The 13,300-nt window shown below is 45.3% G+C and overlaps 1 protein-coding gene across 1 annotated transcript; it reads left to right on the top strand.

Moving 5' to 3' along the window:
* The first annotated feature begins 74 nt into the window (after nt 1–74).
* Nucleotides 75–12,995, top strand: NPEPL1 (aminopeptidase like 1). Its single transcript, XM_027881230.1, has 12 exons — nt 75–261; nt 1,135–1,320; nt 2,454–2,624; nt 4,779–4,868; nt 5,535–5,616; nt 5,813–5,955; nt 6,517–6,594; nt 9,120–9,220; nt 9,841–9,964; nt 10,509–10,685; nt 11,215–11,325; nt 12,085–12,995. Exons 1-12 carry the CDS (start codon nt 112–114, stop codon nt 12,241–12,243), a joined length of 1,572 nt encoding a protein of 523 aa, XP_027737031.1. The 5' UTR covers nt 75–111; the 3' UTR covers nt 12,244–12,995.
* The last annotated feature ends 305 nt before the right edge of the window (nt 12,996–13,300 follow it).

Here is a 13,300-nt window from a genome sequence, read left to right as displayed (position 1 = left end):
CCGGCCGTGCCCGCTGCCCGGGGCCGTGTCCCGGCGCTCCCGTGACCCGGCGCGTCCCCGCCCCGCGGAGCCGGGCCCGGGCGGGGCGGAGCGGCCGTGCCGGGCAGGAAGATGGCGAACGTGCAGCTGCAGTTCCAGGCCAGCGCGGGCGAGGCGGACCCGCAGAGCCGCCCGCTGCTCGTGCTGGGGCAGCTGCACAACCTGCACCGCCTGCCCTGGGCGCAGCTGCGGGGGAAGCTGCAGCCGCGGGTCACCGAGGAGGTGAGGCCGCGCCGCGGGGGCCGCGTCCCCTCAGAGCCCTCCGAGCACCGGCACCGCCCGCGGGCCCCGCGCCGCGTGTCCGCCCGGCCCCGGCGGCCGCGTGGGGCGGCGGCGGATCCCGGCCCGCGGCTGCCGCGGTGCCCGCATTCCTGGGGACCCGGCCTGGAGCCCCGGGAACCCTCGGCGGGTCCGGCCCGAGCCTGTTGCTGCGCCCGGGGCAGGCGCTCCCGCATCCCCGGTGCCCACCGCGGCGGGGGAAGGCGCGGTGCCCCCTGCGAGGGGACACAGTCGGCGTCAAGAGCCCCCTCCCTTCTCAGCCACTGCGGACCTGTTAGTTGAGGTGGTGCTGATGGCTCGTGGTGAAATGAGGAACGTCTGGCATTGCGGCTTTTAGGTCGCTGGGTGTGTTTGGCAAGGGTTTTTTTTTATTATTATTTTGCAGTCTCTTATGACAATATTTACCTTTATTGGGTTAGTTTGGTTTTAATTAAATTGCTATGTGAAACAGCAGTTCAGGGCTGGTAAATCAGTCCTCCTATTTATCAGTAGGAAAACTGTCTCAACTTAGAGAAGGTCTGAAGCAGCTTTTGCACTAAATGGTGTGGGTTTAAATTGTGGTTCATATGGCTTAGAAGAGATGCTTGTAATGGAAAGTACGTTTGTATTTTCTGGTTAATAAACAGGTTTGTCAAATTTCCTGTTTCTTTTCACTTCAGAGGTTGTTGTACTTAAAAGTGCACGCACAGCTTCTTTTGTTTCCAGCACCTGAAATCCTTGTCATTAAAAAGAGTTCCAACAGCGGGAACGAGATGGAGAGAAAAGTCTGACACCGATCTTTGTCTTTAAATTCTTCTTTCCTTCCCCCCGCCCCAGGTATGGCAGTCTGCTCTGAGCACCCTGAACCCAAACCCCACGGACAGCTGTCCTCTGTACCTGAACTACGCCACGGTGGCCGCGCTGCCGTCCAGGGTGAGCCGGCACAACAGCCCGTCTGCGGCGCAGTTCATCACCCGCCTGGTCAGAAACTGCCTGCCGGGAGGCGTCAACAGATGCATCCTTGTAAGTCGCTGTTAAAATGCCCCTGGTGAAATATCTGGTTTGAGTGTTTTCTCGACTTTTCCCAGATTTCAAGCTGTCTCCAAGGAGACTGGAGGTGGACAAGTTTTGCCAATGTAATTACACTGACACAGGTGGTTTTGCACTGACACGTAGGTGAGACCTGACTGCAGTAGCCTGTGCATGCTCGAGCAGTTGGAGGAAATTAAGGTTGGATATGTATGGAACATCAAATAGGAATGCCCATGCAAAGGGGACCATTGGTGGCCTTTTCCAAACTGGAATTTATGATAGCACAGTGCTTTGGGAGATCGATGTAGGGTGCATGCAGGGTGCAGTGGATGTATCACATAACCCATGAAAGGTGCCTTGTTTGTGTAACTCAGTGAGTTTTAAAAGTCCTGATGCAAACTAATGCTCCAGTATGAGTCCTTTGCAGGACAAGCTCTTGGACTGCTTTGGTCATCTTCTGTATGAGCCTGATGAATTGATTTGTTTCTATGGCTTCTCCAGATTATATCATATCTATAGGTTGTCAGAGAAGACTCATGCAGTCGGTGCCAGTAAAAAAAATTAATTATACTCTTCACTTGGAAAACTTATTTGCAAGAGTAATTACCTAATTTTTATCCCTGGTGTTCATTTGAAAATGTTTAGCTAAAACTGCTTTCCATTGGTAATTTCTGTAATGAACTTCAGAAAAATATTCTTCCTGTTAAAAAGCTTTTGGGTTAATAGTAGCCACATTCTGATAAAATTTCTCTTTGTTTTGTTTGTTTTGAGCACATATTGGTGGTTCCCATGCTTTTTGTTTTTCTTGATCTGTCGGCTAACCTGTGTTAATTGCAGTAGTGTAATTAAAGCAGTCCAGCTCCCTTAGAGGGATGTACTAATTCCCACACAGTCCAGCAGTGTAATTCATTTCCATTTGGGAATGAACTGGTTCAGTGTGGATCTGCTCATCTGTGCAAAACATGACGAATGAGCACGTCCTGACTCAGAGATGGGTTATTTCCCACCCACCTCCTTCTTTTGCCTCTTCACCAATAATACTCCAGGTAACAGATCCTTTTAAATGCCGTCTCCCACCTCCCCTGGTGTTGCCTGACGTGTTTCCCTGCTGGCTGATGTTTCAGATGGTCTGTGAGAGGTCTGAAGTCTTCGCTTCTGCCTGTGCCTTGGCCAGGGCTTTCCCGCTGTTCACACACCGCTCCAGCGTGTCCAGACGCACCGAGAAGAAAACTGTCACGGTGGAGTTCTTCTTGGTTGGACAGAACAACGGACCAATAGAAGTGGCAACACTTAAAGTAAGATTTTTCTGGGTTTTCTGTAATTTTTACCCATTATTCCCTGAAACCTTTTTTTCTTTCCTTCCATTTGTTGCATGCACAAATACATCTGCCTTTACCTTCGTATGGAATAGGTGTTGTATCTGAAGTCATAAATTATCCTGGGTCAAAGTTCCCTGAAATGGATCCATTCACAGCACCTGTGAGGACAAATACTGAACTATTACTCATAGCAATATTGAAATATTCCTGCAGCAAAGGCTGAAGGTGTTATTTGGAATTTAGATGGTGGAAAACACCAAGCAATTAGCACAAGGAAGTATATATATCATAGATGCAAATAGTGTGCTTCAGTACAGATGGATGCTGCCTTAGCTGATCAGTGAGGTTGTACAAATCCTGTAGAAGTTGAGGCAGTGGATTTGACAAAGGATATGGTGTTGCTGCATCTGAAATTCACAGAATTTCAGCTTTAGGGTACTTTTTTTTCAGTGTCTTTTCCTCTGTACTTGGTCCTTACTCATGAACTGATTTGGCCCCAGGAAGTGGTGCCAGGCCAGTTTTCAGGAAAATGGCAGAGACAGGCGTGCCATGAGTACAACTGTTGATCGCACAATTTTTCCATGCCCCAAATCAGAAAAAGCAGTTCACTGGTGTCAAAAATAGTTCCTTCAGGTAGGTAGATTCCAAACCACTTGGGTTATTTTTAACTTAAAGCTGCATTTATTTCTACCTCCTGTTCTTCCCCTTGATGTCAATGCCAAAACTACTACTGGCTTCCTCCAAGCTGAGTTTGCACCTCCTAAATTCAACCAGCACCAGGGAGCTAATGCAGAACATGGAAGAGGCACGTGGTAGGATGTTTTTATCTAAACCTCTCCCTTGTCACTTGTATTTTACACCTATTGCATTGTCCGGGATATTTTATGGTGAGGACTAGCAGGGATTGTCATAAGTTTACAAGGCACTTATTAAAGGCTGCCATTATCCAGGTTCTCTGGAGCACCCTGGAAACACAAACACAGGCACAGCTCATTTCTGGAAGTCCTGCTGTTCCCCTGGGGCTTTGCCTTTGGGTTAGAGCACCTCCATTAACCTGCATGGCCCTAAGGGGGAATCACTCCAGACCAAGCTTGGCTCCTGAGGAGGTCCTTGTGCCTTTTGGTTAAGGTGAAGCAGTCAAAAGTAATTGTAGGGAATCGGGCGCCATTCCAAAGCAAGCCAAGGTTTATGAATCTGCTGGGATACAAAATGTGTGGAGTCCTTAGGCTGGCCTGGCCAAGCCAAACTTCAAGTACCTCAGCACAAGTGACTGTCCAGCACCTCAGGTTCCTGTCTGGACTTGCCTATCTGCTGTGTGTGGTCTTCAGTGTAGTGTGGCTCCTGCAGAGCTTGCACAGAGTCTCCTTCCCCCTAGTCTTACAGCTTCAGGTTGTTGATTCATGGGAGTTAAAAGTTCAAGCTTAGTGTCTCGTGTCCCCATTGTCCTTTTTTTGCCAGAAGGAGCCTTCTTGAAGGGAACAGCTTTGGCATGCTCACCATTGACCATTTTGATTCTGCCCACTCTTGCCCAGATAAGCTTTTACTTAGTCCAGGTGAGGTCAGAGCGTTTTGCCACAGGAATGAGGAAACAGATGCAGACATGTTTTACACAAATATAAAATTCCCCATGGGCCTGCCATATAGAATGTGCTACTTTAGTAATCCCTATTGCCCCCAGCCACTCTGCCTGCCATGTACAAACTCTGCAGTTTCCCATGTTGTGGATTGCACAGTCTCTGCAGGTTTCCAACCTGAGCAGCCCGTAAGCTCCTTTTGACTTCCTGAATTAGCTTCCTCTTATTTCTCTTTTCTCTACCTCACATTGCCTTCCTGGTCTTCCTCTGATAGTGGAGAAGTCTACTAATTTTGCAAGATCAGTTCACTGGGGGAAGAAACACAGTTGCTTAGAAATTAGAGCCCATGGAAAAGTTTGACTCATACAAAAAGTAATGGTTAGCTTGGTTGACACTATTTAATGCTCTGCAGTGCCTTTGGTGGTTGCAGTTAAGCATTAACGTGCTCCAGAGGAACCACACATCTGGTGGTGGCTGCCCAGGGCTAAATGCAAAGCTGTGCCCAAACCCAGCCAGGCCAGGGCCCCTTCTCAGGTGTCCTCCCTTCTTTTTGTAGTGCCTGGCAAGTGCTACAGAGGGAGTCAGGCTGGCTGCTCGCATCGTGGACACCCCGTGCAATGAGATGAACACAGATAACTTCCTGGAGGTAGGTGATGCACCTGGTGAGTAAGAGTTCCTAATTGGAAAGTCTAGACTACAGTAATCTAAACCTACTGTCATTGTCTCTCAGCAAAACCTGTATGTCAGCACTGGGAAACACATCAAACCAGAGATGCTGAGGCTGTTTCTTTGGCCTTTAACATTTTGTAGAGCTCTGCAAAGTTGGAAGGAGACAGAGTGTTCAGCCTGGAGTAAGGCACTGGGAGGCAGAAGACAGGAGTTCTAGATTTGGTTATACACTGGTTTCATGTCTTAAGCCTGATGGTGATAAGAGTTTCTGAAATTAGGGGACAGTTGACATATTTCCAAATGAGCTTTATCATAAGGATCTGTAAAGCTGTTGAGAATGAAATTATTCCTGTCCTATTGCATCATGATCCAACAGAGTGAACAGTTGGCCTTTACCTCTGAAGATTTCTTTTACTGGCAGAGCTTAAAGGTCAAATTTGTATTTCATGCCATAGTAAGTCAAGGATGTCTCAGTGGAATTAGGCCATTGGAAAACCTACACCACTTCCAAAATTGTGAATGTTTGTATGTGTATGCATGCAGAAATCACACAAACCCCTTAATGGGGTGCCCATACATGTGGGAAGGCACAAATGTGTCCTGATGACTGACTGACAACGTCCATTCTCTTTTTATCATTAAGGAAATCAAAAAAGTTGGCAAGGATCTTGGGATTACTCCTACCATTATCCGAGATGAGGAGCTGAAAGAGAAAGGCTTTGGAGGTATATCTTGTTGAATATTCCACTTTTATCCTTGCATTTAATTGGAATGTTTTGCCATCTCCGCTGTAATATTTTATTTGCACATTTTTTAAACAGCTTTATTGCCCATAGTATTCCAAGATGTTTTACAGAACATAGCCACAGGTGCTCCCCATAGTCTTTCTTCCCACCAGTGGTTTAATCCTCTGTTTTCCAGGTATCTATGGAGTTGGCAAGGCAGCTCTGCATCCTCCAGCCCTGGCAGTTCTCAGTCACACTCCAGATGGTGCAACACAGACCATTGCTTGGGTGGGCAAAGGTATTGTGTATGACACTGGAGGACTCAGCATTAAGGGAAAGGTACAGAAACACTGCTTCTGCTGCTGCCTTTACTTACAGTGTTGTTTGCTGATGAAAATAATTCAATTAATGTCTGTAGGAAACCAGAGTATGGGGGTTTTTTGAGTAAAGGCTTGATCTACTGTCTTGCATATGGACACAAACTATTAGGGATGAAGACCAAATGGGATTCAAGGAACACTTTACAGAGCAATTAAATAGCAACCTGATATTTTGCCCTTTAAATGTTGCCCACTGCTAGGAGAAAACTAGAAACAAAGATGTTCAGTTTCTGATTTCAGAGATTAAATCAAAACCCACTGGAGTTAGCCTCAGTGTGAAACTTGTAAACAACCTTTTTCATTTTTCTTTTCTAACAAATTAGCAGCAGAGGTCTACTATTTTTCATTTCCAAGGCCAGATCCACCAATAAATAGATGCGCATGTTCCTTGTTTCTGCTGCAGCTGAGCACTGTCAAAACCAGAATCACAGAAGCGTCAGAAACAGTAGTTCTAGGAGGCATTTCTGTGAAATTCTCTTTTAAAGAGAAAAAAAAAATGTCTATGGTTCTGTTTAAACAGACTACTATGCCTGGAATGAAACGAGACTGTGGTGGAGCAGCTGCTATTTTGGGTGCCTTCAAAGCCACTGTAAAGCAAGTAAGTAAAATGTGTTAATTGATATCATGTATCCCAGCATTGCCAAGGAGCAGTCTGGCTTTTGGATGTCTTCCCAGATATGGAGGCCGGTCTAATCCTGAAGTTCTGACCTGACACTGCTGAGAGTGAGCTGGAGCCACCCTGCTCCCTCTGCTATTTCAGGGAAATATTTCACATCTCTACTGGGATCTTGAGAATTGTGAGAAATTCCTTGAGTGCTGATTTTTTTTTTTTTTCTGAGAGTCTCTCTTGAATTTCAGAGCTGGTTCTGTGGACTGAGCGGTTTCTGGTTCCTTGAATCGGATCTTTACTTGAGTTATCCAGTGCTGATTTTGTTTAAGCTGTGGGATTTGGGGTAGCTGTCGTCACCTTAGCAAAGAGGGGATGAGCAACTCTGGGATATGAAGTCTTTCCATGTTCCAAATCCTGTGCCAGGTCTAATATTAACCTGCTGGGGAAATGGCAGCTCTAGGTCTCACCAGGAGCTGCTTGTTGGTTTGCTTCTGTGGTCAGAAAGTGGTGGGGGAGCTGAGAAGAAGCCAGGTATTGAAATACGAAGAATTTAAAAAAAGCATATTGCATTTTAGCAATATGAACTAGGGGAAAGTGGTGCTGCCAATAAAACTCTGCCCTCTCCACAAATCCAATGTCTGAGTCTTGCTGACAGAGCAGCTCTTGCCTCCAAGGAGTATCCAAAGTTCAAAGAATATTTACTGCTGCAGATTAATGCATAGATCTGATGGAAGCTTTGTCCAGAGGCTGATCAGTGCCAAATTCCTATTTCCCAATAGTTTAGCTCTGTGCCTTGGCCCTGGCAGCATGTTTGATGTGGAGAGATTGTAAACTTCACAGTTATCTGCGGAGAATTAAAATTGAAAACAGATTTGTGAGCTGCATCTTAGGCAGAACCGCTACCTTGCCATAACTTAAGTCCTTCAGAAAGTTAAGTTACAGGTTTGCAAGGGACAGGAGCTGGAACTTACACAGGGCTTTGGGAGTCTGGGAGAGCCATGGATGTTGTTCTTTCAGTGGTTCAGTCCTTGTTTCCAGAGCAGTTTTGTGTGTGATTATCTGCACTCAGAGAAGTCCATTCACAGTCACAGCAGATGTGAATGCAGGTGAACTGTCATTTCAAATACAATTACTGTAACAGTGAACAAACTGGCACTGATATGTTTGGACCAATTGAGCCTGGAGAATCTGTGCCTTTATGTGTAAAAACAAAAGAATGAGCTCAGTGCTTAATTTTACAGCCTCATCTAAGAAGACCTGTTAGTGCCATCCCTGCAGATAATGTGTTCACATAGGCAGTGGGAAGGATTTGTTCTTCTTACTGTTTAAAAACCGGGGGTTTTTTAATGGTTTTAAGGATAAAAGAAAGCTGGACGAGGTTTAAATGAGCTCTGCTTTGTCACAGAGACCGAATTGGGAAATGGGTGTCAGGTAGAAGGTTCAGGAGGAAGAGGGGCAGAGGTTATTATCCATCCTCAGAAAATACCTGCCTGTATGCTGCTCAACAGTTTCACAACGTGGTTTTAAATGGCTTTGGGAAGCAAAATTCAGCAAGTGATTTTTTTGTCCTAGAAGGATGCATTTAATCTATTGTGAGCTTTCCAACCCAAGGGAGAAGAGAAAAACACTCACTTAAATTTTTGAATTCTTTCTTGATCCTATGTGTTAGCACAGTGAATCGTGCTTATGGAGAGCCACAGGCAGAACGAGATTCTGGAAAAGGCAGCTGGTACTGGAAGCAGATTTTCAGTTTTTGACAGTAGATTACCCACATGTCTCTCTAGGAGAAGGAAAATTCAGTGCAGTCCAGAGAGATACTGTGAATAGAGTGGGGGGTTTGCAGCACAGACCATTTTGGAAGAGCAGAGGGTCATGGATTGAAGGTTGTCTCACCAGCAGTGCTGTTTGCCCACTAACTGGGTGAGAAACTGCAAAGTTACCTTCTGGCTTGCAGATGCTGCCCATTATTTTGAAAGGTTTTGATTGATGCATTTGCCCTTCAGATTTCAGAACATGAGCTGGTTCAGCAAGCCCAGATTTCTTCAGCCTGGGACTTTTATCAGGAGATTAACAGTAAAACTGGCCCTGGTTTCCCTCAGGATCTGATGTCATTAGGACTAACTATCCTAGTTGAGGAGGAACTGTTTTTATTTGTGGAATGCTGCTGTCTCCCTGTCTGTTCCAGGATCTCTCCACACAACACAAATACTGCAGAAATAACAAAATCATCATACATTTTAAAATATCATCTCTAATTTTTTTTAAACCGAAGCAAAACAGGATGAACTATACCAGAAGAGAAGGGAGGCTAAGGGGAAAAAAAAACCAGGTTGAAGGAATGATACATGAAAAAACCCCGACAAACACCCACTTCACCCCTCCACAAAACACAGATTTCCCGTGGAATTCATGGTGGTGGTGTTGTCAAGAAGTCTTAATCTTTCACTGATTTCAGTCCAAGTAAATTAGCTCGATGTGAATCAAAAGCCATTTCTCTCCCTTGGTTCTTACAGGGTTTTAAAGACAATCTTCACGCTGTTTTTTGTCTGGCCGAGAACGCAGTCGGACCACGTGCGACAAGACCTGATGACATTCACGTCCTTTACTCTGGAAAGTAAGATTGTGTCTGTCCTTTTCCCAGAAACTGAGAGCACACATGGGTTTTGGTTCTGCTTATCTGAGAGCCATGTAAATGGTGAACCTGCCCCTAATCAGCTTCCCTAAATATTGGTGATGGTATTTCAGACAGCCATAGTAGAGAGTTTTAAGTGTGCTTAGAGTTCTCTGTTGGGTGTGTAAATACATAGCAAAATACACACGTATCATGAGCTGATTCCTTAGGGCACTCAAATTTAGGTGTTTTTTTTGAAGTACAGCCAGTTTTCTGTATCCATCTGTAGTCTGTGCTGTCTCAGTCATAGGATCAGTCTCTTTTAAGCAGAGTAAGTGACCTCTGTGACAGTAATTTTAGAATCCCAGCTCAACATGCTGAGCATCACACAGGCCCAACAAGTACTGTCCATGAGGACAGTACTGTCATATCCCTTTTCCATATGTGCTCTGGTTGCTTGGAGCTGGGGAATAAGCAGTTGTACAGACTGTTGGTCAAAGAAAGCACGTTGTGTTTGACTGATCTCCCAATGTAGACTCCTCCAGTGTTCTAGTCCAGGCAGGTGAGTCTTAACTCCCAGCCCGAAGCACTCTTGGCTTAAGTGCCCTCTCTCTTGCTCCTAGAACTGTGGAAATCAATAACACTGATGCAGAGGGCAGACTGATCCTGGCTGATGGAGTAGCTTATGCATGCAAAGATCTTGGAGCTGACATCATCCTGGACATGGCCACTCTTACTGGAGCTCAGGTACTGACCTGGAATGGCTGATGGGCAGGGGGTGAATCCTTTGAATTGAATCCTTTCTCATTGTCCTACTAGAAAAGTGGTTTGTTGGTGGCTTCTGGGTTTTGTGTGTTTGGAAGGAAGCAACCTTTCCAGTGAATGAGGATGTTACATTCAGCCTCTGATGGACACACATTACTGGGGTATCCTCTGTGTGTGCATTTTATGATTCATTTCTGATTTATTTTATTGAGGATGAATAATTGCCAAGTGATAGTTTGCCTACTCAGTAATTACAAATAAATGTGTTTTGGGGACAGTGGTTTGCATAGGACATACAAATGAAGACTGTTTCACCACAGAATGGATTTTCAGAAAATTTAAAAGATTCAGCAGCAGCTACAATGTCTTTGTAGCATTAATTTATTGTGGAGCAGTTCTGAGCCATTTTGTCTTGGTGGTTTTGTTAGGTGGAAAGCAGCTCTGGATGGTGAGGGGGAATAGTACAGAATTATCCTACCTGACAGTTAAGGTGAATTCTTCCTGATTTTGTCTCTTGTCTCACTAGGGAATTGCTACAGGAAAGTACCATGCTGCTGTCCTCACCAATAATGAAGAGTGGGAAAAGGCTTGTGTTAAAGCTGGCAGGAACTGTGGAGACTTGGTCCATCCTCTGGTGTATTGCCCTGAGCTCCACTTCAGTGAATTTACCTCTGCTGTAGCTGATATGAAGAACTCTGTGGCAGTAAGATTTTTTTTTTCTTTTAAATTTCCTTATTACATAAAAAATGTGTGTTTTCTGGGCAATGTGCTGGCCTGCTGGAAGTGGTGATCTGCTGCAGAGGTATCTTTGTGCTGCTTGCCTGTTAAACTTGGCCCTGAATGAATCCATTCCTGGATGGTGATTGTTTAGGAAGTCGTGTGTTCCTCAGATCATGCACAACCAGCAGAGATTGTAACTGGTAATGCAGAAACTGAGAAATTGAGGACAGAGACCTCAGGAATTGCTGCAGCTGCTTTTGCTGCATCTGAGAGTTACAACATGCAGTTAAATCCCAAAAACACTGCAGGAAGGAGCGTGGGCAGAGCAGGAATTGAGCAGGGCCACACTGCAACCATGGACTGAGTCGAAGGATTTACAGCATAAATGATTTGGTTTAGGGCCACTGATTAAGCTTTGAACAAGATTTGCATCATTTGCCTTCTGTAGGTAGATTAAACCATTGCCATTTTGTTTTCTTGCAAGAGCAGCTGTATGTTTACTGTTCCTGCAGGACAGAGACAATACTCCAAGCTCCTGTGCCGGGCTCTTCATCGCTTCCCACATCGGCTTCGACTGGCCTGGGGTCTGGGTCCATATAGACATTGCTGCGCCCGTGCATGCAGTGAGTATGTTCTTGTGGTGGGTAAAGACACCTGCAGGGGCTCTGGGTTGTGTCCCTGCAGTTCAGAGGGACAGAAATAGGTGGAGAAGAGTTCTTGGGCAAAGCTGATTCGTCATTTCTTTGGTTTGGTAATTTCATCTGTTTGTATTTTTCATTTTGGTTCTAAAAATATATTCTAACAGACACTTTAATCAGCACCATCTTCATCATTGTAGACTTTGACAGCTTGCCTGCTTTCTGCTCATGGCAGTTATCCCAGCCTTCCATTTTCACCCATCTTGTTTTAAGATGATTGACCAGAGTTGATCATCCTGCCTGCTGACCTGCAGCAGAGAAAACATGTTCCCTCTTGATGATTTCCCCTCCTCCCTTTAATGGGACTTGTGTATATTCTTTTTTTTTCCCTAAAAACCAAGCCAATTAACTCCCCTTGCCTCTTTTTTTAAAATTCAGCTTCTGCTCCAAATCCATGCTCAGGCTGGGTGGAAGATTCCCTGCCCCGAACAACGCTGATGTAAATCCAGGCTTGAGTCACTGTGAGCTTTGTTCTCATGTGAAACAGCCAATGTGTTGGGTTAATGCAGCCAGGATGGATTCCAGTAGCAGTGAGGATACAGCAGCACAAGGCCTGCCAGGGACCCTGAGTGTTGGCTGTGGCTATTCCCCATCATTCCTCCTGCTGAGTGAGGTGGTAAATTAAAACTAAATTCAGATCACACAATCTGAAGTGTGACTTGTTTGGTTCTGGTTCTGTTCTAGGGTGAACGAGCTACTGGCTATGGCGTGGCTTTGTTGCTGTCCCTGTTTGGAGGGGCATCTGAAGACCCTTTGCTAAACTTGGTGTCTCCTCTTGGGTGCAATGGAGACTCTCCCCCTGAGGACATGGAGAGGGATTCCAAGAGACGGCGCCTGGTTTAACACACCCCGGCCCCGAGGGATGGGGGTGTGGGTTACCTCACTTTGCACTGATCCGTTCTCAAGCAATGAAAATGTCACACATCAGAAATTGCCATTTATTTTTTTTTTTTTTTTACTATCATGATAGGATTTATTACTTGTTTCTGATAAGAACAGCCTGATGTATTGTGGTTTTTTTTTTTTAAATTATTGGTGCACACAGTTGCTGAACAATATCAGTGGTGCAGAGTCCAGGCTCAACTAACTGTATCAGGAAGAGGGCATGTCCTCCTCTGAGCTCCTCACAAAACCTAACTAAGTGCATTAATGCATGAGAAGCTCTCTCTAGTCTGAAGAAGCAACTGCAGCTATTGCTTACAAAGCCTTCTGAATTACTTATTATATGTGAGGTTTTATCAGACGTCTCTGCAGGCCCCTCTGCATCTCGGAACACAGGACAAGGTAAAAAAACTCTGTAGACTTGGCTTATTCAGAGACATGTTAGCTTAGAAAAAGGAGATGTAATGAGAAAAGGCCTATAGTTTTAATAAGGTGCTGTTTCCACATGTTTAATGTTTTTCTGACCAGTGAAATCAGCAAGAGGGGTTCAGAACATATCTCTGTGTAATTGTTTCACATACAAATTACAGAATGTATTCATGTTCAATGAGGAAAACAATAGAGGGACTGTGATTGAGTAAAATCGGTTTACAAAGTGGTGGCTTCCTGCCACTTCATAAATTTATTATTATTAAAGAAGCTTACATATCCCATGTGGTGTTCCCTGGCGTTATTTACATTTCTGAGAACACTGAGTGCTCCAAGAGTTTGTGCACATTCCTCTTCCCACCACTCACATCCCAGACCAGGCCTAAGACAGGAACAGCTTCCACGGAGCAGTTGTGGAGAACTGACTGATTCCCTGCGTTTGTTGGATTAAGCAGCAGCCAGGGATGCACCGTGTGAGTGTCTGTGCAAGCCATTCATGGTTTGCTGGTTTGGCTGGGACACCTCGGGAAGTGACTTGTCCCCTTTGGTGTCACGTCAGCGGCAGAGCCGGGAACGGAGCGACCGGGTC

This window comes from Empidonax traillii, unplaced genomic scaffold (genome assembly GCF_003031625.1).
Source record: "Empidonax traillii isolate 1590-97213 ecotype Southwest subspecies unplaced genomic scaffold, ASM303162v1 scaffold86:size2944007, whole genome shotgun sequence".
NCBI classification, from domain to species: domain Eukaryota; kingdom Metazoa; phylum Chordata; class Aves; order Passeriformes; family Tyrannidae; genus Empidonax; species Empidonax traillii.
The sequence above is the reverse complement of the archived record's forward strand: the minus strand, read 5'-3'. Positions and strand labels throughout refer to the sequence as shown.